Source organism: Athalia rosae, chromosome 2 (genome assembly GCF_917208135.1).
Source record: "Athalia rosae chromosome 2, iyAthRosa1.1, whole genome shotgun sequence".
In the NCBI taxonomy this organism is placed as follows: Eukaryota; Metazoa; Arthropoda; class Insecta; order Hymenoptera; family Athaliidae; genus Athalia; species Athalia rosae.
In genome coordinates, this window is record NC_064027.1 from 10,448,764 (window position 1) to 10,475,517 (window position 26,754).

Consider the following 26,754-nt stretch of genomic DNA (forward strand, 5'->3'; position numbering starts at 1 on the left):
AAGTCGCATTCTCGATGCCTATAATTCTGGAATGCGTATTTTCGTTGCCACGAATCCCGGAAATCGTTTTCCCGATGCCACAAATTCAAAAATGCGTATTCTCGTTGCCACTCAATCAACAAGTTGTATTCTTGATTTCACAAATTCGAAAACGTGTATTTTCGGCACCCCAAATCCGAAAAGTCGTTTTCTTACCGAATACTCGATGCCACAATTCCAGGAATGCGTATTCTTGATGCAACCAATCCACAAAAGCGTAATCCTGACGCCACAAATTCAGGAATGCATAATTTCAGCGCCACAAATCCAGCAATGCGCATTCTCGATGCTACAAATTGCGGAAAATGTTTTTTCTCCGAATACTTGGCGCTACGAATTCAGCAGGAAATTGCCACAAATTCAGAAATGCGTATTTTCAGCGCCACAATTCCAGGAATGCGTATTCTTGACGCCACAAATTCAGGAATGCATATTTTCAGCGCCACAATTCCAGGAATGCGTATTCCCGATGGTACAAATTTCGAAAGTCGTTTCTTGCCGAATACCTACCCGATGTCACGAATCGTTTTTCTGATGCCACAAATTTGAGAATGTGTTTTTCCTATTTCACAAATACAGGAACGCGCATCGTTGCAGCAATGAATTTTTCCGTTATAGTTCTCAAATTTTTTTTTTTTTTCTTCCAACGTTTGGAGAAAAAAAATTGTCAAAAGACAAACTGCAACTGATCAGCACTGAATTCTCACAATGCACAACGATACGAATTTGTTTGTTGCGATATTTTCAAGGGTGGCGGTGCTCACTTGATCGCAACTCAGCACCGCCTTCGATTTTGTACGAATGGCTTGAGCAACAGAATTTTGATCTTAGTAACGTATTAGCAACTAACTAGCACTGAATCCTTTCATCGATGTTAACGCACTCTTGTGAAGTGGCAGTTCTAGCATATGGTACGTCATAATTTTGCGTAATTCAGGTTATACATATGTGACAAAGTTTCAATGGGAATTCTGTTGTCGTAGCCAATCATTCATAATATTGTACTTCTGCAAAAATTTCGAACTATCCAAATGACTCTGATATTCAGGTTCTGTTTGTCATTATCGAGTTGTCCATTCAACACATACAGTTTTAGACCATGGAAAAATATTTGTTTGGTTCATATGCTCTTGTTTTTGACCAAAAATGTGAGTACTCTTGATTCAGGTCAGCAAAGCAAATGCTATTCTACCGTTGTACGAAATCAATGTTTAATTTTGCTTTACAGACGGACATTTTCACCCAATGATATTCTTCCGCGAAACCAGCAGCTTTGAACAGTAAATAGATTGTTTAAATATTCCAAGAAACTTATAAGCCCACCTTGGATGGTAGCCATAAGGGTGAGATCCATACTATTGTTAAGGGATTCGTCATTGGGTCCCATGATAGCTCGGATTTCATCTTCATCTCGCGAGTGATTCAATGCCGAATCTAAACTCCCAGCAGAAGCACTCAAAAGAGAAGATGAGTCCTCAGGGGATCGACTTCGGAGAGATACTCTGTCCAGACTAGACGTAAGAAGAGATTCTGATCCATCCAATAATTGCTGGGCTCGGGTTTTTCTCTTGGGCGGTAGCGGCGGTGGTGTTCCAGTTGAACTATTTTCTTCAGAAAGAGATACATTTGTCCTGCAATTGTTTTAAGTTTCATACACGATTCGTTTTAAACTTGACCTTATCAAATGAAATTGTGTTGACGATCACTATCAGAGTTGAATAAAATGCATTCCTAGCATGAAAATACTTTCAACTGATGAATAAATCAAAAAATTTACTATCAGATACCTGTCCGGAAGAGGTGGTTTCGGTGGCGGGCTTGAATCTCTCAGTATCGACTCTGAACTGTGCGAACTGCGTACCAAATTATTAGGTGTCGCGGTTTGTTCCAAAATTTGTCTCTCTCTTTGGGATAAGGGAATGTCAGGTAAAGAGTTTCGTTGCGGCATAAGTTCTGATCCAAATCCAGATGTTCTGTGAATGTAAATGTTAATCAACGCCTTGTCAGTAATTTTTCATACATGTCACGTGAATCTCTTGAAAAAAAAAACTGACTTTAGTAATGAAGTGATAAGATGCTACAACATTACCTATTATTGGTGGCTATCGGTGCTGGTTTTTGCCGGTTAAATATTTTCTCTTGAGCTAAAGTGACAAGATTTTTAACAGCTTCTTCGACCAAATTAACGACGTGTGTTACATTTTCACCATTCAGAGCCGATGACTGGTCCCCATGTAGTAACACATCATCGCAAAGTTTTAATAGTTGCGCCAGTGCTTGATATACCTGATTTGTTGCTGAACCCAGAGTTGAACTATCAAAAATAAGACGATAATCTGTTATTCAACTTGGATGGTTTTCGATGTGTGAGACTCGATTCAGAGTTTCAAGTTGAATCTATTCACCTGTTTTCATAAAGTAAATAAGACTTGAGGACGTTGTGAATGGTGGTAACAGTTTCCAACACTATCGTCCCATTTCCTGGTAGCATTTCCAACGTATTCTTGGAAACGACATCTCTAAAGTGACGGAGCGTGACCTGTACATCACGTACATGATTATGCAGATCATGCAGAGGGTTCTTCTCAAGCGGATCTCCGAGGGCAGTTTTGTCTCGAGGTGTCCGGGGGGACGATGGAGAGGTGGCACGCGTTCCAGCTCTGCTACTACTTCCGCCACCAGTATTCCCACCGATGCTTCCTCCAACCCCTCCACCTCCAACGACACCACCGCCCCTGCTACTCCCCCCTGGTGAACGCATATGGGACAATTTCTCTAGAAAATCTTCCTTGAAGGAGCGAGCTCTCCTCGCCAATTTACCCCCGCGCGCTTTGCCGCTGTGGCGTTCCTCGACTTCTATAACATCAACGCAAAAAGTATCCCATCAGGAAACGAATCTCATCAGAGCTAATGGTAATCACTGGCATAACCGAATGCGTATCGATTGCGTTCACCGTGTAATTGTCAATCGCAGATCTCGTTCGAAATTGGATCCCTACAATAATTTGCGTACCAATATTTCGTAGCTTTTTTTCACCTTCAAAACCCTTGGACACATTCATATGATTTGATGATTTTTTAGCGTTTATAATAAACGAAAATTACTAGTTTTACCTAATGCGGCAAAAAAAAATATGGGAATGGAAAAACTAATAAGAATAATTTACATCCGACGTAAAACCTGTCCTAGTGTAATCAAAGAGTGAAATTCTGTTAGCGTGGAAGGGATTGATTTGTCGCCAAGGTTGCAGCACAAGCGTGACTGATTGTGTGAGTAGATTTCGAGAATCAGAATTAATGACAAGGTGGCGTGTGCCGTATGGTCGCGATTGCTGGCTTCTATTACACCATGAAATGTATAGTATAATCCGGAATCAAGATTAAATTGAATCAAGAGTGTTGGGTACACCCTTCTATCAAGGCCGTACTTTAGACGGATGGATGAACATTAACGCCGACACCTTATACGAGTCGAGAACTCACGAGCCAGTTTACCACAAATAAAAATGAAACGCAGAATAACTCTTGCTCTCAAAACTACTCACCTAATTAACTGAGTTGCCCCACCTTTTTCATGTAATTTTATGAAATTATTATGAGTTCTAACTCGATCCGATAAATGATACAAGATCGAACATTTTCATATAGGTCGAGGGCCCGATACAGGCAAGTAAAGGTGTTTAATTTAAATTCTTTGCGACAATTAACCAGCTCGTAAATTTCCAAAGCTTCATTTAATGTTGAAGAATTTTGTACCTATGACCTAGAAAATCTATCGATTCTATTTTATTAGAAAAAATGAGAAAATGGACCTCAAAAGCACTTCGCAACTATATGCGTTCACCTACAAATACGGTGTCGAAAGTAATAAACTATAATGAATTATTCAATCATGCAGTTAGTCATCTAAACTAAAACGCTGCAAACCGTAAGAGTCCGCAGACTGTATCCGTGAAGGGATCACGGTTTACTTTAGCGTTACAACTGCAAGCAAATAAACAAAGCAGTAGCCCGAGCTATTTGTGAAGCGTTAATTAAAACTTTTGTGGACATTCTCCGTCAGAGGTAGATACAAAGGTATTGCATGAGTATCAGACAGAATCCTGAAACTCAATTCGAAACTAGCGCTGTGTAATGAACTCGTTTTTCGTTGTTATACATAAATTATATTTTCCTTCCGTATTTACATCTGCAACATCGCAAACGCGAGTAGTCACTCGCACGTTTAACATCGATATAGCGCCATAATCAAAAGTGTGGGCGTATAGTGCAGGAATTACAACAATGCCAACTTGAGTAATAAATTTGTCGCAATTGCGAAAGTCTAACATATTACATGATGAAGAATATATTGTATCAACTGATGACAATTTTGACGCTCATCTTATACTCTTTTATTTTACCATCGGACTTTACAACAGATCTGAATTTTTTAAACCACGTCATCCACAAGAAAAGATCAGTAAACTTCGAACCACATTTACATACACATCCTTCACGCCACGTAGTTTCAAATAAATTTATGAGACAGATAAACTTTCAATATATGGTGTAACAGTATAGCTTCTTTTTTCAACTAAAAACAGAATTGAAAGTGCAGCACCATGCGGGATCAAGATGGATGGAAAGTATCAGTTCGAAATCGAAGAGGCAGGGATGAAAAAGTGGAATCTGTATAAGGGGAAACGATAAAAGCGAGAGGGTAGGGCGATTTATTGCTCACTAAAACTAATCCAAACCTCCATTTCCCATTCTAAAAAAATTTATCTCTCGGAATAACTAGACACAGATGTTACCCTATTCGTAGACGAATGCGTGCATAACACGGTATCTAATCCACTGTCCCGTATATAATGGTCATTTCGAAATTGAAGAGTTGATAAGTATTTCAGAATTATATCTGCAATAGCAATTTGCATGATGTGATGTGAGTGATTTGACGTTATTTCATGGTTTTCTTTTTTTTAATATTTCTAAATTTTTGTTTTCGATACGGGGATTCGAATAATATTTGATATTATTCGAGTGGTAACGCAAGACTCGAAACGCGTTATTAGCTGGTCGTTAATGCAACGATAGCGGAATCGTTTGAAATAAAAATTCATGACATTATCATACGAGAATGCTTTACATCACCATATTTCGTGGAGACTGTAACTATAGGTAAGACGTGGATCACATTACTCGTACTTACGGAATACAGATAGCGGAACTTGACTCAATTACTTTATGGTAATTTCCGATTTACATAGCTTGCTTATCCACATCGTCTGGTAAATTTATCGAAGCCACAGCTGACGCTTCCGCCGTATTCAGCCAGCGAATTTTACGAAACCATCGTTCACAATTGTATTTCAATGTTCATAAATATTATTCCAAAATTCACATTTCCTCGTTCACATGTGATAACATGCATACGCGGTGAGCAAACTGGCGATAACTTGGAGTCCGTAATTGAAATTAGTAAACGGTTTTTGATATTTCATAACCGGATAATCTATTCACGTTCGATTTCATACTCTATACATTGAAGTTTGAAAGATCGACGCAGGTGTTGTTGAGTGGCTATACCTTATGGCGGGTTGGATGAACGCGCCCCCGCGTACAAGTTGGAGAACGCAATTTTGAACTTGTTCGAAATACGGTAACTGATGGAAATATGATATTGAGAAAAGTCAAAGCGATTCTAAGTTATAATATATATTCTCGCACCGATTTCAAAATTTGTCTGGACATAGTAGAAACACTCTTGCGGAAGTTGAGTTACTTTTTGTTATCGATCACCATCCACTCTCCCGACGTCGAAGGAGCAGCTCTGAGCTTCAACAATTACCCGCTGTACCTTGATTGCCTATCGATTCGAAGCTTTTCGGTCGCTCTATAATGAATTTTGGATTATGAAACTCTCAATTTGCAATGAAGCCGAGTTATACGGTGCAGCAGCGCACGTGTGAGCTAATCAATTCTCGCGGCGTGTTATACGTATAATATGGTATGAGTCGACACCGTAATGCTATTTAATTATCTGCACAAAACGAAGAGAATATACAGTACTTTATGCATGAATGGTACGAGCAGCAGGTGATAATCACGATTGATCGACCCTCTACGGTGAAGCTTTCGACTAAATAACAACGACAATGATGATGATTGAGTGAGTCCCGCATGGATGCGTCGAAGCTCTTATAGGTATATTCGGTCGAGCTAACCACATCGAGAAAGTATAAAAGAAATCGAGAACATGAAGAAGAAAAATTAGTATACCTAGGTAATAACGTAAAGTTTCCCAACTGAAATCCTCGGATTCTACACCATTGCGTGCGAGATCTAACAATTTCCTACGTATGGTGTATAAATAGCTTTGAGGGCGTTGTACCTTATACCGACTTAGTTCGACCTGCAATACGTATATGTATAGTTGTGGCACTTCTGGACACCGATGTAAAATATTTGTATAGTCGGTAAGCCAGCCAGATTTAGTTTGAAAGTTGCCATAGTTTTAGTGAGTAGCTTTCACGTACAAAAATCATCCGGCGGTCCTCTGCAATGCGGGGAATAACGCATCCCATCGGATAGAAAATTGTCTAAATTTAGTACAGGGAAAACACGTACGAGCATACTACGGGACACACTTCAACTTTCCCGTGGGAGAGTTTAGAATCTCTATCCGAGTATAATATGGGTTTTGTATAGGAAGTTTAAAATCCGGGAATTTTGGAGCCGCGGCTTATATACTGTAGCGGCATGGAGCGCATCGGATGCATTCGGACGTTCCTAAATTTAGTATCGCTCCGCGTATATATAACCGAGACGAATGGAAAACCGACGTACTATAGCGTCGCACTGTAGACGTTTAAAACATGTGGTCCAGATAGTAGTCTCGTTTTCCAGCTTCAAACGACCTGCAGGCGAGTCGAGAACGAACTCAACCCGCTAAATTGCCTTCGGACTTTTGGTGCCCGGAATAGACCGTACGTCGAGCCGTACGTACCGTACATCTCGTCGAATAACTACCAAAGAAAAGAACTCGACGCGGAAGACATCCCGCCGAAAACCAAATTCCACTTCTACGGTATTAATCGTCATTACATACGAGTAGTTTCAATATACGGTCGCCAACGAGGTTATCAATGTAAGTCCACATTGAATTTCATGCTCGTAACATCCCATGCTATACATGGGTGAACACATTGTTTCCGCTGTGAGAATTGTGAATCGAGTACCTAACTTGTTTTTTCAACATCATTTTATCGATTCGACACTCCGTGAGAAAACCAAGATTGCGTCGTTATCGAGGGAAAGTGATTCTGTGCAAGAAAGTTACAGCTATAATTCCTGCTGATTTATCGGCGGGATCGATGAACGAACTAAAGGCCAGATTTGGCCGAATGTTCGGATGAATAATTCATTCCCCAGCGGGGATATTTTATTGTCTATACGTCGTGATCGTTGGACTAACGATAAGCTTCCATGCATTTCATGCTGCACTCTCTACACCCAATTTATCTTGCAGGCGTTTATATTTTGCTGAACTTTGTGTATTTTCGTTTCGCGTCCTTCATTATTATTTTTTTCTTTTTTTTTCCAAGTTGTCCATTCCGAACCACGTTGATAATCACGCCTCAGACATACGTTCCGAGGAGTCGTTAATACATCGTGATAATTTCAGCCGGCCAAATTTTTTTTTCAATGAATCCCAAAGACGCCCAGCGTGTATCTTGAAAGTACATATAACATATACACAATTATCTTGCCGTATCTTTTTTTTCGAGGGAAGCGTAAACTTGTATTTTTAATGGCAGGTTAATGTGAAAGAAGCTTGAGCCGGGCAAGAATAAGACTGTGGTAGGAGAGTAGCGATGAATTTTCCGCTGTAAATGGGATTTGAACACCATAAACTTCGCTATTTTTAAAAGAGGGTGAGGTCTAGAGGGGAAGTTTTAACGACACGGTTTTATCGCACCGGCTATTTTACCGCTTTTTTTCGAGCGTAATTGCGACGTAGGGCTTGAAATCTTTGGAGTTATTCGCGACTTTTAGTTGAAGAAAAAACTTGTGCTGAAACTGCATTTGTCACATAAATGCGATCGTACTGTGTAAAGAAACAAGTTTCACAGACTTGAACAAACTTCAACCTCGAAGTTGAAAAAGGGATGCGCAAGATTAGCGCATATGCTTTGCCGGCACTATACCTTATGTATAACACAGGTTTTCTCGCGAGAAACGTGAGATTTCCAAAGAGATGGATATTTCCAATAAAAGGTGATACCTACATTCTTGCGTCACTTTAGGAAAGATAAGGAATGCGATAATTTCTGTTCATCTCAAGATTACCTTCCCCAAAAAGATCCTTCCGTGGATCCACGTATATCTTCACACACATATATATACCTACTTATATACCTGACGGAATATATGCTCGTGTATGTATACGGCAAAATCCCCTGATTTCTCGGTTAAAAACTTGAATGGCTTCCAATAAGTGGGATCATAAAGTAATTCTTAGCCCGCAGGTATTACAGTAGTTTAAGCGTAATATTTTACCATAAATACATGAACCTAAAAATTGAACACCCGGTATATGGAACCTACGTAAAAAAGTTCGAGGAGAGTTGAAAAGGACGGTCGGCCCTAAACGTACGTATATCTCTCTGTCTTTTATACAAGCGCCGTGGAACATTCACGACATTTGAATAGTTCATTCGTGTGGTAAATTGGAATGGTTTGGTTGGTTTTTTCTTCTTTCTTTCCGAGTAACAAGTTGGAAAATAAATTGAATTCGCTAGAGATGATATCGCGTAGTTTTCGTTTCAGCAATTATCGGTCTCCGCCGCGTGCATATACGCCAGACCTTTTGTTTATAATAATTGTTCCCGCAATAAGTCCGCTTGGCGCTTCTCGACACGGATACGCTCGACGATGTCCATCAGCTAAATATTTTCCGTCTGGCTAGAACACCATAGTGAATGATTTTCGATTGTAATTTTTCGGGCATCATTCGAAATTGAATAGAAGGAAAGCTTATAGAAGTGAACCTATTGTAAAAATTTGCCCTGCGGAATATAATATTTTGACAGAATAGACGGCTGCCCGACGATAAGAGGACACGACAGATGACCTCGGACTGACGATGAGTGAACTGTAGAATGCAAAGAGACGATTTGCGTAGACGTGCAGAGACACTTGGAACGAAGATGTTTACATCTTATGTGAAGACCAGCTCGTAGCGCGTAAAAGCGAAAAATGTGACGAGGTGAGCCTCGTCTAGCTTTCGAGGGCGGAAAACGGAAAATGAAGGGTGAAATGGTGACATATTCTGAAGAGGTAAGAAAGAGCTCGACGAGTGGCGAGTGACGAAGAAGTATTCCAATTAATTCTGGCATGGGTTTCGACCCTTAGGGAGGAAAAAGAAAAAAAATAGAGAGCCGATTAAAGAACAAGTCGTCTGAGACGTACGTATATACGCAGTATACCTACATCACTCAAGAAAACTTCTAATGCAAAGTATAAAGTAGCTCTTCAACGAAGGTAAAGGATTCGTTGACAGTCCGTTAGACGAGGTAACGAAGACTGCTGTTATGTCGTCGAGTAATGGGATGGAAGGATTTTACGCGTGGGCAATGAAAAAACAAAGGTCTGCAAGAGAATGATGCGTTGTTCAGTTTCGGAAAGCAATCGGCAAACCGATAAAAGCAAAGTATACAATGATTAGACTTGTTTAGTTCTTTAGTGCCGTAAAAGTATGAAAATCGTCTTCGACCTCTTGCCCAACGGTAAATCAAGTGTTTCATTGAAAAGGCAGAAATGAGATTGTTTGTACGCTTTACGAAATGGAGAGGTGTCGAGTCTTTTTCGTGCAAAAAGTATTTCACAAAAACCGCAGACGCGACAGAAATAGTATGAGCAGATATCGAAAGTATTTAGTTTCATGTCTTATTGCGAAGCTAGTGTAGAATTGATTCCACCACTTTCGATGCACTGTCGAATATTCACTGAATCGATAATTAAACAGATTGTCCAATTGAGTAGCTTCGGTCATTCGAACTGGACCGTCGCTTTGAAAATTTTCTATAATAATTAGAAAATTACATGAGGCCGACAACGTCTTTTTTAGATGATTTATTCAACCCAGTTTCCGAGAAACTTGTAAATTCAGCATTTCGAACGAGGTCCTGAACGACATTCCCCTCCACGATGTGTATCTAAGGAAGAAACGTATACGAGGTTCAACCGAGTCGAGGAGAATAAAATTCATTGGGTTTTTGAAGAGCTCTGCACGTGAACTTTACCCCATGAGCTAGTATAATATACCACGAGTTAGATAAGAGTGGAGAAGAAAAACACGAATCACGATCGGAAAGAACTCGAGGAGAAAAACAAATGTAGGGTGGCTACACGGTATACATTATTATACTATACTCAGACTTCAAGATTGTGTTGGCATATCCTTAGAACTTTATCAATTTGATGCTGCGCTGCAGGGAGAACTTTTACCAAAGTTCTAATAGGCAATTGTGTTATTCCGGTACTGCGGCAGCTGCAGATTACAAGAACCGATATGTTGGAAACGTGAAACGGTTCCGGCGATATGGATGAACCAGCGGATCCGACATCCTCGTCGTTTCTTGGGGCAATAACATCTTCGTGGGAATACAATCCACGGTGTAAGATGTCGCGGTGTAGATATCCAAGATCTAACGCTAATTCATTCAATACCGCGATATCGGAATCGCGTTCGTGTTCATTTGTTGGTCGACTGTTTTGGTTGGCCTAGATTCGTGTATTTTACACAAGCACTTCCCTCGGTATTTCCACAACCGGATCTAGAAGACGCGTCGACATCAACGCAGCGTGACCAGAGGTCATACGTCGACGGTAAACGATAGTGTAATTGTGTGGAAATTTTTATTCGTCACCCTCCATTGATTCCTGACCAAAGTGCAAAGATGGATTTAGTCATCGCGTTCATACGGACTGAGAAAACATGATAATGGGAGATGTAAAGCTTATAAATTTGCAGAGGGTGCAGTCTGCTCTTCGATTTACTTATTTCGGTATGTATTCCGAATCAAAATGCGAAATCGTTTAATCTTCGATTCTCCAACTCCGGTGTTGCGCATTTTCAAATATCATCATCATTGAGTATGTCCATAACCAAAGGAGATACGCTTTACCAGCGTAACAATAATTACAGTAAATTTAGACTGTCGAACGGGAAAAGACGTCGTCACTCTCCAATTAATAGGCATTCCAAGTGGCGTTGCGAATGTGACATATATACAGATAGGACAACCTGCAATACGTAATCCCACATTGCACGCCTTATACAGTTCATTGCATGAATAATTGCACCAAGTATTCTGACAAAGGCTATTCATGAAAACAGTAAAAACAAGAACATTTTAAACCGCCCGATACAGTATGCACAAGTGTCTACGCGAACAGTAGGTGTGACGGACGAGTTAATTTCCACTAATGCACGTATCTCTTATAATACAAGACACATGTCCACAGGTGTATAATGAGTGGTGCGTAAGGTCAGGGATGAATGTATTCGCAGGCGACGAGAGCTACGGATAACGAACGGTGAGCCCTGCACTCGTGGGCATGCATCTGTTTCGGCAAACGGCACGTACCGTACGTACATATAGATGCATGCGTACGAATATGAGGGTATTGCGGATCGCCATTAGCATAACTTCGAGCTCAAAGTGCAGCACTTTACATTACGGGTGTTTTCGTTCGAGCGTATGGCGAGTGAGGTGGTACGAGTAAAAATTCCCACATCCTAATGCATAAATTGTTGCTCTTTACTAAGCACCAGCATGCACATGGTAACACTAAGGTAGTGCGATCGCAGGTGCTCGTCTACTTGACTTGAGTCGAGTCAAGAATTTGAGAATCCGTTCGTTATCGTCATATTCTGCTGCACATGGAATATCTCGTGAACCACGTACCATATTCTCGACATCCTTCTAATTAACGCAGATGTTTGATAAAAAGTGTGAAAGATTAACTTCGGTTTCTTGTGAGTTGGCTTGAAAAAGAGCTGTCCGCTCGTAATAACCACAACGATAAAGAAAACTGTGGTTTCTCCGGACAGATCGGGTACAAATATCAAACGGCTCAGGCGGATAAGTCGCTATTGAAACTGGTTAACAATCGCCTGGTCGAACTGCGATGTAAAAAGTTTTAGATAATTGTGAATCTGTACCGTAGACTACTGGCTAGAATGCTCAATTTTCGTACGAATGAACGGTAATTGAATCGTTTCGAGTGTACTTATCAACCGATCCAATTCGAACCAACGGCGCTCAGCTATTTCCAATTATACTGTTCAATAATCCAGTTAATTTCATTGCCGCCGAAACCCGGATTTACAATTTTATATACGGTGCGCCTGTGGCACACCAGACCATAACGGGTGGCAAATGTGACGTCATGGGCGGAATGTCGACGTCAGCGCGTAGGCATAGGAATTGTAGGAAGCAGCCCGATCGCAAACAGTCTCTTTAATCGTATGTGCTGCACGAATGCCATTGTAATCAAGGTTCTCAAAGAATCATTAACGATCTTACGCTTGATAAATTGTCGGATATCGCGAAAAGGAGAGTGTATGGACTCGAACAAATCTCAGGTCATCAATCTACCCTCTGCCTTTCTCTTTCGCGGCGAAAATATCTCAAAGTTCTTTCGTTCGAAAGCCTATTATAAGGACCATCTTCTCTTCGATTCCACACTATTGGGAATCCACCGACAATTTGTATCCGCAGATTCGCTTACACTCCTCATTTTCTCATGCGGTTTTGGAAAAAAGAAAGGAGGAACCACTTCGTGATTGGAAAATTCCAGTTATTCGGAAATGCGCTTGAATCATCGAGACAGAGGACGGCTGTGAAATATATGAAGAGCTCACATGGTGGGAATATATTAAAACGTATACCGATGACTTAACATTATTCGACCTTCGCACTTCACGGTAAGAAAATTAGCGGTGATATTGCCCACCTAGGTTCGCCGTCTAACCGGGTATGGGTGATCTCATCTTGTGACAGCATCAATGGATTACATCTATACACAGTTATTCGTCATGTTCGGAAAGGATTGTTTACAAAAATAAGATCCAAACAATCGTTACGGTTACGGTGAGGGTCTAGGTACGAATAGACAGCTTTGAAAACTAGCTGACTCAGCGAGTCGCGTTGTCTGATTTCCAAGTCCTACGTTGATCCGATGTAGGTGTATGTTAATTACATACGAATGATCGATAAATAATGCATGGATTGCTTGTACAAATACACAAATGAGAGTTATTCGACCATTGCATTTTATCGATCCGTTATTACAATCTTATAAGTAATGGGTGTGGAGCTTGTGACTGTGAAAAATAAAGTCGGGAACACGTAAGACACCTGTTGGGTCGTCTCGTTAGGTTTGGAGAGGACTGTAGTACAAACGACATCGTCAACGAACCTTGCAGGTGTCGGATCCGAGTTGCTCTCGCAGGCGATCAATTACGAGCACCGTTAATTTACTTTCAATTTTCCGCAAAGTCCTCAACACTCGCCAGAATCATTTGATTCGATCGGCTTATCGCTCGGACTGATTTCGGTCTGACGATTGACCAAACGGTGAACGGTCAACGGCGTTGTAATTAATTTTGCTCGTTGAAAAACGAGAACACTTTCACCGCGTATCAGGCGGTCACTCCGGCCGGAATTCACACTCCGTTACACTGGGATAGGTACTGACATCAACGCGTTATGAAATCGCGGGAGATTCTGACGGGCGATCCAAAGCTGTCGTGGATAAGAGCGTCAACACTCACGGAGCACATGCTTTAAAAATATCATCGTCCAAATCCGATGTCCGGGAAACACGAGGTAAACTTTTCTCCGTCAGCAATCGGAGTGGTCGCCCGATAAGATCGTGGAGATAACGAATGAGTCCGATTTTCACTACTACTCATAAGTGCGCGGTTCGCCGAGTGCGAGATTAACATATAGCGCCAATCGTGCGCAAAATTTGACGGATCGGAAATTGAGCAGCGATTAATTCTGAGCGATGGTATTTTTTTCAGTAAAACACTCGTAGGAGATAACGGCGACTGATTTCGTCGGATCGTTGAGGGAAATAAAATTCAAATCAGAGTCAGAACTGCCTCCACCTTACGTCCGGACGGCGTGGCGTGTGCGCGCCGACTGTTAACTAGCCCTGCCCCCGAACGATCTCGTCGCCGTCATCTCGTCTCCTTCTTTTCCTTTTCTCTCTCCGTCGTCTCCTCGCTTGTCCTCCCTTCGGCGTTCCTTACTACGGAGGAGGATATCGAGTGTCTTTCTCCGGCATGACTTTAGTGCGTGCCGCCCGCGCTGACCATACCGCGACTTCTTTGCAGCATAGGTGCGTGTAAGACATCGGCCCTGATGGTGAATAACTTATTGTCGGAGTTCAAGAACATCTTCATCTTTGTGAAACGCGTTTCATTCGCCACCTTCCAAACGAGCAGCTTCCAACTCGCCCAGAGATCGCAGAAGATTCGCTCGAGTCGTTCAGAATCCCCAAATGCTACGAAAGTTCGAAATTCTTCCGATATACCATTATGCCGATTGCAATAGTGCAACGTGCAACGTGCATATCCGGGATGAGAATTTTCGATGACATTTCACGATACGATACGAAATTAAAATATAATTTACGGATAAGAGCTTGCTTCGTTCGTTTTATTCGAACGGTGTTATTAAATATCGTACATCATCGATTGATTTATTCATTATTCTACACGATGTACAGCAGTTTACGTTGTCCATATCTATAGCGGACTTATCAATCCTATCACGAAAATCTGTATTCCAAGAAAGTATTATCATACCATGTAGTTACACGATCGTATATCCGCGCGTCATTACACCTATGTAATCTCAAGAGAAAGTTAAGCTTCCCGTGCACAGGTAGATAATTCATACGTTGCGTACACTCGAAACTAATAATACATCTTCAAAGGTCTAAGTGGTATTCGAATTAAGATATCTCAGCTGCACCGCACTCGCATCAAATCGCCGTCGTCGTCGTCGTCCGTGCGATGAAAAGTGTACGGGTATAATTTGCTGCACTCTATAAGCATATGATATACGCGCGGTACGTGCTTAAATCGTGAAGGCACTGCTGATTCGTCAATGACTTCCCGTTCCCCTTTCTTTTTCTTGTTCTTCCTTTTCTTCCCCCCCATTCTGCCCCTCCACTTTAAATGCACGTATGTCGGTATACGCGTGCATACGTATGCACATACGTTAGCATCCACATAATCCGATCATCCTACGCACTGTGAAATTGTTATTATCCTTATAATAATCGTCGTCATTGAGCTAACGTGAATCTGATGTATGCACCGCAACCTACCTGACAATGAAATATGCTCGACACGTAGGTATATTTAACAAGGAGAGAAATGTATTTGCGGATGACCAAGATTCTCCACGAGCTGAATAATCGAGATAATTCGATACGTGAATTTGCGACGATATTTACGACCTGCCGTGTAATTTGCGGAAAATCAGAATAACCGTGTATCCTGAAATGGTGAAGCTCTAATTTACTCTGAACACGCGTGAGTCAAAGTAAACACGACATTCCGACGCTGCACTGGATGGAATATGTGGGCGTCGTCGTTGCAGGATTGTAAACGCGCGTACGGGACCATCCGAATAATCTAAATTTATTCGAGAGAATACTCGAACGAACCAACGAAACCACACAATTTGGATTCGGCGAAAATATCGGGGCTGGAAGAATTGTCCCGACGATGTTGTGCCATTGTACCGGTAGACCAGCGAAAATTTACCACCGTATGTACGATTCCTTTTTCATTGTTTCTTTATCTCCGCGATTCGCGGTATTTCGTTTTCGAAAGTGAACCCGAAGAATGCGACGTTATTTATCTGGCCGACCATCGACCTATTGGAAATTTGTCGGCGTCTTACTTTGGATATCAAGATGTAATTACGAGAAGCCATCATGGATACAAATTGAGTGGGTGGTAGCATTGTACCCTCTATTGTACCATGAAGAGTATGAGTGAATATCGAACAGAGGAGGATCGGAAGGATTGCAAAAAAAGAAAGAAAAATATGGTCTGATGGAAGAGGTCATGCGCTAAATTTATTAGTGGGTAAAAATGTCTCTCGCGCGCCAGCAGTGGTCTTAAGGTCAGATGAATATTAAGTCTGACGACCAAATTAAAACGGTGAGCTCATTCTAAACTTAAACTGTAAGATTAAACGTACGTTCACAGGCGACGATGCCGCGACAACCCCCTTCGAAACTTTTGGAATAAATGCTTCTCTACGGTGTCAAGCACCGGGAGACATCTTGACGAGGCGAAAATTAATAATCGCGAAACTTATTTGAACATCGTTCGCCAAAGTGGAAGAACGTAGAGAAACTGAATCACTCGGAACAATGGACGCATTCACGTGGCCAAGGTATACCAACTCCGATTATGTACAATTTATCCAGGCTAATACGAACTGGGAACGCACCTTTCCAGGCCGACTTGCCAAAACTATATGTCCGAGCGTTCTTTATCGGATGCAATTAATTGTTCATTTCGCAGCTGCGACGTCCTCTGAAATTTCTAGAACCGTTACCACCCAAGTTATCTACAGAATTTTCGCTTCGCGGTATGGTTTTTTCCCTTCAATATTTCCAGACTCGATAATATAGATAAGATATGTGTGTAAAGGGACCGATGGTCGAAAGAGACTCACTCATGTAATCGATAATCTGATCAGAGCTGATTTCATTGCAAGCCATGCATCTCCAAATAATTAATAATTACTTACGAACGAACAAAAAAAAGGGAATGGAAAAAGAGCGACGCGTAATATTCCGCTATCTCCAATTTTCCCACTAGCGGTATTAATCAAATTACTCACCCTGGATCGTGCGGTTACTCTCTACTTCATTGATCAAGAAAATAAATGGATCAATAGGATATAAAGTACACCGATACCACTAATTGTTACGCCAGACAACGAAACCATATAGCTCTTGTGATATGATCAGAGGAATTGATGACCGGTTGATCGCCTTGTTCTAATCGACGGTATGGTATAGGATACAGCATACTTATGTCCATGCACGTATCTATTCCTCTCGTGGATTGGGATAGAAAAATTATTGAACAAACTCTAGAAGAAACCTCTTTTTCTAGAAACCGTACAATGGCATTAAAGGACGTAACTAAGAACTTGAAAAAAAGATGACCATAATTTCTCGAAAGTTCGGAACTTATGATGGATTCTTCCGGGTCTGGATGAGAAGATTCTTACTGTGCGCATAATTTTCAATCATCCTAAATGAAGTTTAATAATGAAAATTGTACGTTGCACCAGTACGAGCAGCATGCAGCAGCAGTAGGAGGATATATTATGGAGATACGAGAGGGCGGTCTACTGAATAAGCATTCATCGTTGATATCGGGAATTTTTCCGACTCGAGGTGAAATATTCAATGAGATCTCCTCGGAATCAACGTGGAGGTCTGGGAATTTGTGGAATCCTGCAGTACGGTTATCTGAGCAATAACGGTGTCTTTTTATTGTTCGCTCCCATTCCCCACCGTAACGATAATAAATAAGAAAAATATACGCGCTAATCCGTTAGAGTGTTATAACGCATTACTTGAAAAAAACAAGATTTATCAATTCTTTCCATAATATAATTAGTTTTATTATTACAAAACGTAGAGAGAAAAACAACGGGAGAACCCGGGAATCGTACATTTAGATATTGTACTTCCAATATCTCAAATTAAAATCCGATAGGAGTAACTCGAGAAAGAAATTTCCGGAATTCTCCGCCACCACGATAATCCAGATCATGGAACAGCAGATTAGGGAGAATTTCGACGCCCCAATAGACCTTAGATATATATGATATACACGTATTCCAAGAACTTCGCTGGTATAACTTTTCCAAAATAATTAGTTTTATTGAGCATGACTCACCGTCTAGCGGCAGCTATTTGTCGGCGTGGATCGCATATGGTCCATCCGTACATTTGTTATATTAGTCACCCTTATAGGAGAGGAAACTTCTAGATAAATTACGACAAGAATGAAGAATCGATAGTGCACAGTGAATACAGTTTATTGCGCTACTTCTCATGATAAGTGTCATTTGCTGTGATCGAAAATAAAATTAAAAAATCATTGTCAAATCAACTTTTGTTATATTATCTTTTTCCTCGATTCTCCGTCCACAATCGGTTAGCCAGACGCAATCATAAAAAGGGATAAGGTAGTCTTCATAACTGATCTGCATCTTCTTCTAAATTTCTGACAATGGTATTTTCAGGTCCATGTTCAGGAATGATGTTTTCCATTGGAGTATTGCCGTTAATCGTATTCAATTCCTGCGAAGGCCCCAGATTTTCTAAATCCTGTTTTCCATCCTGAATTTGAACTTGAAACTTTCCGATGTTCACCAGCTTATCTTCGGCGCACTTCAACTTCGACACACCATCATACTCATTGTCCCGATTTGCCATAAACTCCTTCAGGTTCATAAGCCTGTTTCTCAATGATGCATTTTCAGTTGCTAACTCTTCACGAATTCTTTCTGCCACAGACAAACTCATACCATCTTCCGCTGCCTGAAATGACTTCCCGTTCGCGTTCTCTGCAGATTCTATAGGAAGGTTGTCAAGTTTTTCAGCGACTTTGTCAAAGTCCAGCGTTCTGTCGACATCGGGTTCTTCCAGGAGGATATCTTCCATTCCGTTACGTCGATCAGACTCGAATAGCCCACGAGGCTCTTGTTCCATAGATTCCGTTGCTCCCGTCCATTCGGTGGCCAAAAATTGTCCCATCTTTTGATCGCACAGAGTTATCAGATTGGTTTATTTTTAACCGAAAATTGAGAAAAGAAAACAAAAAGAAATTTCAACCGCGGGGCAGTTTCCTGCAATTAATTTTGAATTGGGGAGGTTTTTGGCGTTTGTGAAATCTCAGCGATTTAATTTTTTTATTCTTTCGTATTTTTGCGAGGTTAACGAGAAAGTTTGCCCGCGGCTTCTGTAGCCGAATTGTCTTTCTCCCGTCGACAGAGGAGGCGGTAGAGGAAGGATTTAAACAGTTGGCAAACTGAAATCGTTGAAAGTCGGCGAGGTCAACGTGATTAACGATTCATATCCTATAACCTGTGCGCAACTGAGGAGCGTAACTTTGTCAGACTTCGTTACACGGGGTCGTAAGAGGAAAAAAAAAAAAAAACATGAATTCGTCAACCAAGGTATCCTTGCGATCGAATGTAGATGCTGCGATAAGAATCGTTGGATTTTTTTCTTCATCAAATATCCGATCTGATGAAAAATATTTTCTATAAATCACATGAGGTAGTGAAAAGTCATTCTATGTGCACTGTGGTTGTTATTATTCAAGAATCTTTCTCGTCCGCACTCGCGGACACAAGAATGAATTCGATGAACGCGCGGAATTGGAAACGTTGTTTGTGGGTTGCTCATAATTGATTCGCGGATTAGCTGATAAACCAATCAATCGTGTTCATTTACCGTGAAATAATGCCTATACTCTCGATACAGGACAATTTTATCCAACGACAGTCTTTTAAAAATTACGAACAAAATCGCCGAAATTTAGTTAATCATCGTGAATAAATTAATATTACTTTATTATTGCGAGATACATCAACTTGTATATCTAACCGTGAACAGATTTAGAGTTTGTGTATTCGATCAGGATTCTTATTTGATCCGTATGTGCTGGTACTGGCTACAATAAATTGCCTGAAGTTTGACAGTAATTGAGTAATAGCATAGATTTGTTGTAATAGTCAGAATTCATTTTAGTTTCGTACCGAGGTGAACCTCACTTAAATTACATCAGAGAAAATTGCGACAGCGGCTGTCACGTTTCGCTGTTGGTAAAGATACAGCGAGTACATGCTCGCAGGGATTTGGCGCGAAATTAAATTGAGCGATGTGCTTAATATCTTTCAAGTAAAGATGTCCGAAAAAGAATTGACCGAATTCATCTGACCAGTCAAAATGGACGGAGAGTAATTTGTCATTGATCCGTTTTATTTGTTTGAAAACATTACTTACTCAGAATTACATACCAAACGCACGTCATTCAGCGCAATAGAGAACGAGTTTGCTATTTGAAATCTACTCGATCGTTTACCCGATTTGTCTGACATGTGCGATCAAATAGTAGGCAAGGTTCGACGAATACTAGAGGGATTCGCGCTACTAGAATCTGATTCATGATTATTTCACAAATGGCCTCTCGAACACCACATTCGCCACACTCGGTCTAGGTTGTCCAAAACGTTGTCAAACTTCGGTCAAAATCAATTTTCACTCGAAGGGTTCTTTGGAACTAAAGAATGGCAAGTTGAAAGCTCGAATAGAAGTCCGTGTGATGGTTCTCTTCATTTCTTCTTTACGGTGGTCCGCTGCCTTGTAGAGGAAGGTTGGCAAGCTATGTTTTCGTAAAAAAAAAGCGGGGAACATGATAAAAAATGTTTTCCTCAATTGGTTTGGTTTAGTAACTCTGGGTATCTGATGCACTCGGATGAAGACGGACTCATTGAATTTTCAGTCTTCTTCGAGAGTCTGGAATTATCTTACTCGTTCAGACGATCGGATGTATATAGGTACATAGGTACGTATAATACATCCGTAAGTATTTGTTTCTGGCACCCAGGCAAGATAACGTATAATGGGAAAAAATTTCCTTCGCGTTTGGTTTTCTACGTTGATTTTTGATCGTAGCAAAAGGAGCTGAGCTGGCGTCTTTGTTTGAATCCATACGATTGAGATTTTCCAACGGCGCATATCGCGGTTTGCTCTTACTTTGAAGGGGTTTACAGTCTACCAACCACTCGACCAATGCGGTGCACTCTACGGTTTTATGGAAATCAATAAATCTTTGTTTCTGCACGGCAGAGTGAATCAAACGTCCCGCGCCTACTATGCGGGTATTATCCCCATACTCAAAGAATTTTACTGAATGTAAAGTTTGTTTTTTCTCGATCAACGCGAAACTAGATCGAGTCCGTCTCTGGTTTCGGGGATCAAATCTATACGAACTTGGCACCCGACTTGGGAATAACATTTCTTTAATTAAACACCTCATAGGACCCGTGGGACTTAACAACTGGTCAGGATTTTCAAATCCCAGGGACGTCAGCAGGAATGCAACTTCACGGTAAGTATATCAATTCGTATTGCTGTAATTGAGTAGCCGACGAAAAAACTCTAGTGATGGATTTTCACGGATTTCATCAACTAACCGAACGCTAAAAGAACAGAAATATTTCGCAGGAGTCAGTATATGTGCTGCGATTCGGTCATCAAGAAAATCACTTTTCCGTTTCGTAACATCAGCGCGCATGTTAACGTAAATTGGCCGGGCCTGTAACATGATTATAATCCAATAAACCAGGGGATGGCAGGTGTCGAAATATGTAGTTCGCATATACATAGAAAGGGTGGGTATACATACCAGTAATATACATGCGAGGAATATACCCTATCTGGTAACCACCGTCGTAATATACAAACTAGAGTGGTTTAATTCATCGATCGAGAGTTCTATAAGCCCCTTCCACATACCGAGTGGTCACTTAAGACATGCCCATAGATGATCAACGAATACCAACTATCTCAATTCAAATCAATGTAAATCTCGCTGTTTCAATAAGCGAACGACATTTTCACCGAAAAACCAGCGAAGTTCACTTCCGTGCATTTCGACCACTGATGAGTTGAATTCAGAGTAAAAACAGGGTGGCCCGCTAATTTTCGTACGCAGAGTATGTGAATTGAGAATAAATTCTCGTTACGAATGATGTGCTCACCCGTAACATATAACACATTTATACGTTGAATTTTATATTCTGCGTAGTCGGAGACATGAAATAAAGTTTTTGAGCCGGTTGTACATGTAAAAGCGGAAACGTGAATTCCGTTCAAGTCTTTTATGCGATTATGTGAACAGACTTTACATCGATAAAAATGCGGGCAACGCTCTCGCCGAAGAAGGAGAAATGTGCAACGGTGCTTAGGTAGATGGTTTTTTCGTGCCCATTCCAGAGCAGATCGAGTAGAAATCAATATCAGATCTAACAATAAGTGCGATTCTACAGTCTACCGGGTGGCCACCTTCAAATTTAGAAACCGTCCCTTTCACAAGATTCGTAAAGCGATTTTGACTCGGTCATTTTTCACGTATAACAGGTGAGTCTAGCTAAAATAAAAGAATACGTGTCTCGGTACATGGAGAGTCCCATTTTGGGGAGAACGGACTTTTTAATATCGCGTAATCATAAATGTCTTGTAACAAAATCGAAAGCAATGCCAAGCTTTGATCACGTGAGTACCGCCGCCCTCGGAACTATCAGGACCAATTCGTACCGTTATGAAAATTGAATACTTATTGGTTGCTATTTGTCTCTTGCATCTCACTTCTTTGTTCAACCGTTGGAAGAAAACAAGAAAATCGAGGAATACGCTAAAAAATATCTAGTGCTACAATGATACCCCGTTCTAAAATTGGAGAATTCAGAAAGTCACGTTCTCGATGCCACGAATTCGGGAACGAGGTATCATTGCAGCAACAAATCTTCCAGTATATTTCTCAATAGTTTTTTTGCTTTTTCTAACGGCTGGAGAAACAAAATATGGATTTTGGTAACAAATTAGCAACTAATTAGCACCAAGTCCTCCCATCAATGGAACGCACTTTCGCGAAGCGTCGGTTCCAGCTTAGGGGACGTGACGTGATTGAGCAAATGGTTACGATTACCATTAGGAGAGGTTGGGTCCTCCGAGTAAGGCTGGCGGTGTAATTGCGAAATTGATATTAATCCCCTTACCTACAACAAAAAGAGATTTAACAAACATCGTTATTAGTCTAATGTGTATACACATCACATTCATACGATGTATATTGTCCCGGTATATTCTTTTCGACTATCATTAAGTGCGCAAGGGGTATTAATTCTAAGTAACATCTGAGACACTTAGAGTCATTAAAATAAAGTGATCTTCAACAAAGAATCTCGCTTCAAAGAGTTCCCGATACGTTCGATCATCGAACATACAGTCAAAGTGTTCTGCTCATAGTTTAATCACAGCTATACGAAAAATCGATTTCCACATCAGAGTAGCCGTACATTTCACTTCGAACGGAATAAGCTGTTCAATCACAGTTTCTGGGTTGCAGGTTGTAAAGAGATCTCACTTCGATCCGGTATTAGCTACAGTTGTAGTTCGATATGGCTTCAAAAACGACAACTGACCCTCTCGGGTTATATTCTGACCGGCTGACCGGCTTACACAACGATACCGATCGAATGCCATCAACTCGTCAGGCGTTCGTCTTTTGATCGAATAAACGGAAAATAATCGTTTATCAGGGTTCGTTGATCCGCACTTTCCAGATGGACCCCACACCAATCGATAATCAATCGCTCATAAATTATCGATTAGCGATGACGCACATATTTTCGGTGAATATGTTGTACGACGTAAGATAGCGCAGGGACGGGCCAAAGGAAAAATTTTTTCCCTCAAACATCAACGAAATGACTGATCGCGTCAACGAACACCGGTAAACTGTTCGTCTATTTGTGAAACTGAAAAGTCAGAAAGCTTTGATTTGTTGTTTGAAACATTTAAAAAAAACCCTATCCATCGCTGATGAACACACGTGCTTGAAAAAAAAGGGTTTTGAGACGGCATGTTCGGCTTTTACTTTTGTTAAAAAATAGGGCAGTCTTTCAACGCCCACGTATACATCAGGATTTATTGTTTCTAGAACTTTTTTCCTCGCTGAGATGAGATTTAGAATGAAATTGTGGAAATTCTGGGCTATTCTAGTCACCTGCTATCTGATGATCTTTGCACAGCGTTGTAACACTAGATGACTAGACACATGTATATAGATATATCTGCGGTTGTTTAATCAAGAAACATGTGTGAATACGTTATTTCAAACCTCGAATGACCGGACAAAGCACCTAAAGCAAACGAATATCCGCTACGTAGTCGACAGCTCGTTGAAAGAGCAGAGGTTGAACCGCGGTTCGTATTTTACCTGGTTTCAACCGCTGAGATGTCACTGAAACCTGCAGAACTCTCACGTGTCTTTTGGAATACAACGACGGTACCTTTTACACGATCCTCGAATATTCCATGCACAATATGCACCTTGATGCTCCCAAAACCAATTTCATGGAAGAGAAGGTTTGAGAACTTTATACGTAAGTGAATGAATGAAATTCACGATGAGGAAAGACAAATTCATATCTTCCGCAGATGTCACTGAAAATTTATTCCATTCGGCATTTTTCTCGGAGACGCTTCGGAGCTTTCAATTTTCACGACGAGAATACGAGTGGGTGCCTATTACATGCAAGGCACATTGTGCGGACAAATATGGTCGGAAAATATAAAAAGATTTACAAATTTCGGCACATGTGTGTCGTATTTCTTTTCACGCTTTTTTATTCCCTAAAAAAGTCTCTCGTCGCGCAGCTTGCGCGTCCAGCGATCAGACGAGAAAATATATGTTTCGGAGATAAATATCTGTAGATTTTCATACTTGTACGCAATTTTTAAAGTGAAGAGGCAGCTGTACAGTTGCCGCAATGACCAAGTCGCTCTTTATTTAGGGCATGCCACGCCTACATCGAGTCATCAAGATCAAGACGTGGCTTTTATTGCTACTCAGGGGTCACACCACGAGCATATACCATCATATCTATAATACCATAGGGTTAGTCGGAATCCACTTCGATTCTGGAGGTGTATTCCCAGTCTCATATTAGCGATTTGCGAACAGTTCGCTCAAAACATGTTACTCTAAACCCCTTTTTTGATGACTCGAGTAACTTATGCATAACGTATCGAAGCTGAGGGCGCCACCTTGCTATCACCGCATATCACAGGAATGTTCAAGTGCGAAACGAAATCGCAACTATAATCTTTCGATTTAAAAACTGCCGGCACTCAGCGATTCGGTAGAATTTTATCTTTTCTTTGGTTCATTGTAATTTGCCACTTTATTATACAATTGTGCCGATGTTTATATTTTCAGTTCAGTGCTCCGTATCATGGAAATGGATTAGCCGACGGATGGGTGCACACGCCAAACTCTGATATGAAACGGTACGAAAATAAAATTATCAAGGCTCTCCGCCACCTATAATAAGAGCTGATTACTGGCTCATTATCTCCGGTTTGGTGCGTTGTGGGGCAGAGTTTTCCCGTTTGACGTTAAGGCTAGCGAGATCGAGCAGGGTCTTTTGAAGAGTATTCGTTTATCGGAAAGTAGCCGGAGAAGATTTCTCGAGAAAATCAACCGCCAAACTGGTGTGTGATTACAAAGATAATAATACCCTCTCCTCCCTTTCCTGGAGAAGCAGATTCCGAACATGATTGACCCCTCGTGCGACCACTTGATTTTTGCATCTTCCGTTTCGAATACTGGCGATTTAGGGGTCCAAACAGATTTACGAAGTGGTAAAATTATATAAAACTCCCGTCTATTTCAGGAGAGTCTAGATGATAGAATCCGTCGACGATACTTTTTCATTTGTGAGAAATTTCAAGTAACGTTACCGACTATTATTGAGATTTATGAAAAACTAAACGTAATTATCGTACATACGGGAATTTCACAGCATCGACTGGTGACCGATATACCTATATGGAGACTAGAAGGCTGATGGTTATTCTCAGCTCTGCAGTTCTCGCATATAATGTATAATTAATATAGCATCTGTTTTTCAGCTTATGGTCTCAACACACAAGCCCCATAGTGACTCGTGTGGGCGCATAGGTCATCGTGCCTTGAGTGCCATGCCCGTCGGTATAATCTATTTTACTACTCGGATATTAATTTTGTCAATCTAAAATCTCTGTATTTTTTATGGTAGATACACTTTACTATTCGGCACCTGTAAATCTGTACGAATTTCACCAGTTCAAATTTTTGCCTCTTCGATTCTCATTTCGGGCTACTATATTTGTAAAAAATAATTTTATGATTTTGAACAAGAAGACTTGACTTGAGTCGTTTGTCCTTCCCATCCATGTGACAAATTGGTAACTATAAATATGGAATATTTTTTTTCTTCAATTGAAAACGAGCTGTTTTTGAGTGAGCATTTTTCCATCGACTGCGATATCGCTCATACCCGCGAATTACGAGAGGGGCGTATCAAAACGTCACGTGGAAAAAAAGTTTCTAAATGATAATTGCTCATCGGACGCAATTAACACCAGGGCGTACGTAGAGCGTACCTCGAGCGTCGGGTAAAACACGTGTTTAAGAGGTAAATCGGCGGATGGCTGCAGGCGTCGACGAGAATGACGAGGGTGCAAAAGCAAGAGATGCGAGGGCAAAGCTCATACGTGCACGCAGGGTGTCCCATTTTGAACGAAGGATTCGTACTTCATTGCGAGGAGATCGTCGTATCGATGATGTTCAGACCAAAGTTTTAAACCAGCCGATGAATTTCATTTTCGAGAATTTTGAACAACGGTTTCTTTTTTTTCATGGAACTTTGTTTATTCGTTCTTATTACTTACAATTTTGATTTCGAAAGAGAAATCCAGTACCGTAATCAGAAACAGGCCGTCATTTCAAATTCTCGGCAGTGGAGTCACCTACTGTCTTCGACAGAT

General features: G+C 40.9%; 1 protein-coding gene across 8 annotated transcripts in view; it reads right to left on the reverse strand.

Annotated features, from left to right (window-relative positions):
* The window catches only part of LOC105683830 (guanine nucleotide-releasing factor 2), a 54,498-nt gene that overhangs the window by 16,074 nt on the left and 11,670 nt on the right, over nt 1-26,754 (reverse strand). For 7 of the 8 annotated variants that reach the window (XM_048650447.1, XM_048650442.1, XM_048650446.1 and 4 more), the window contains 4 exons: nt 2,445-2,895; nt 2,129-2,353; nt 1,827-2,012; nt 1,363-1,670 (listed from right to left, as the gene is read on the reverse strand). In XM_048650447.1, the coding sequence (XP_048506404.1) occupies nt 1,363-1,670; nt 1,827-2,012; nt 2,129-2,353; nt 2,445-2,895 (1,170 nt within the window). Of the gene's footprint in view, nt 1-1,362; nt 1,671-1,826; nt 2,013-2,128; nt 2,354-2,444; nt 2,896-13,512; nt 14,255-26,754 lie in introns of those variants that run through there. The other variant, XM_048650448.1, reaches the window with a different exon arrangement.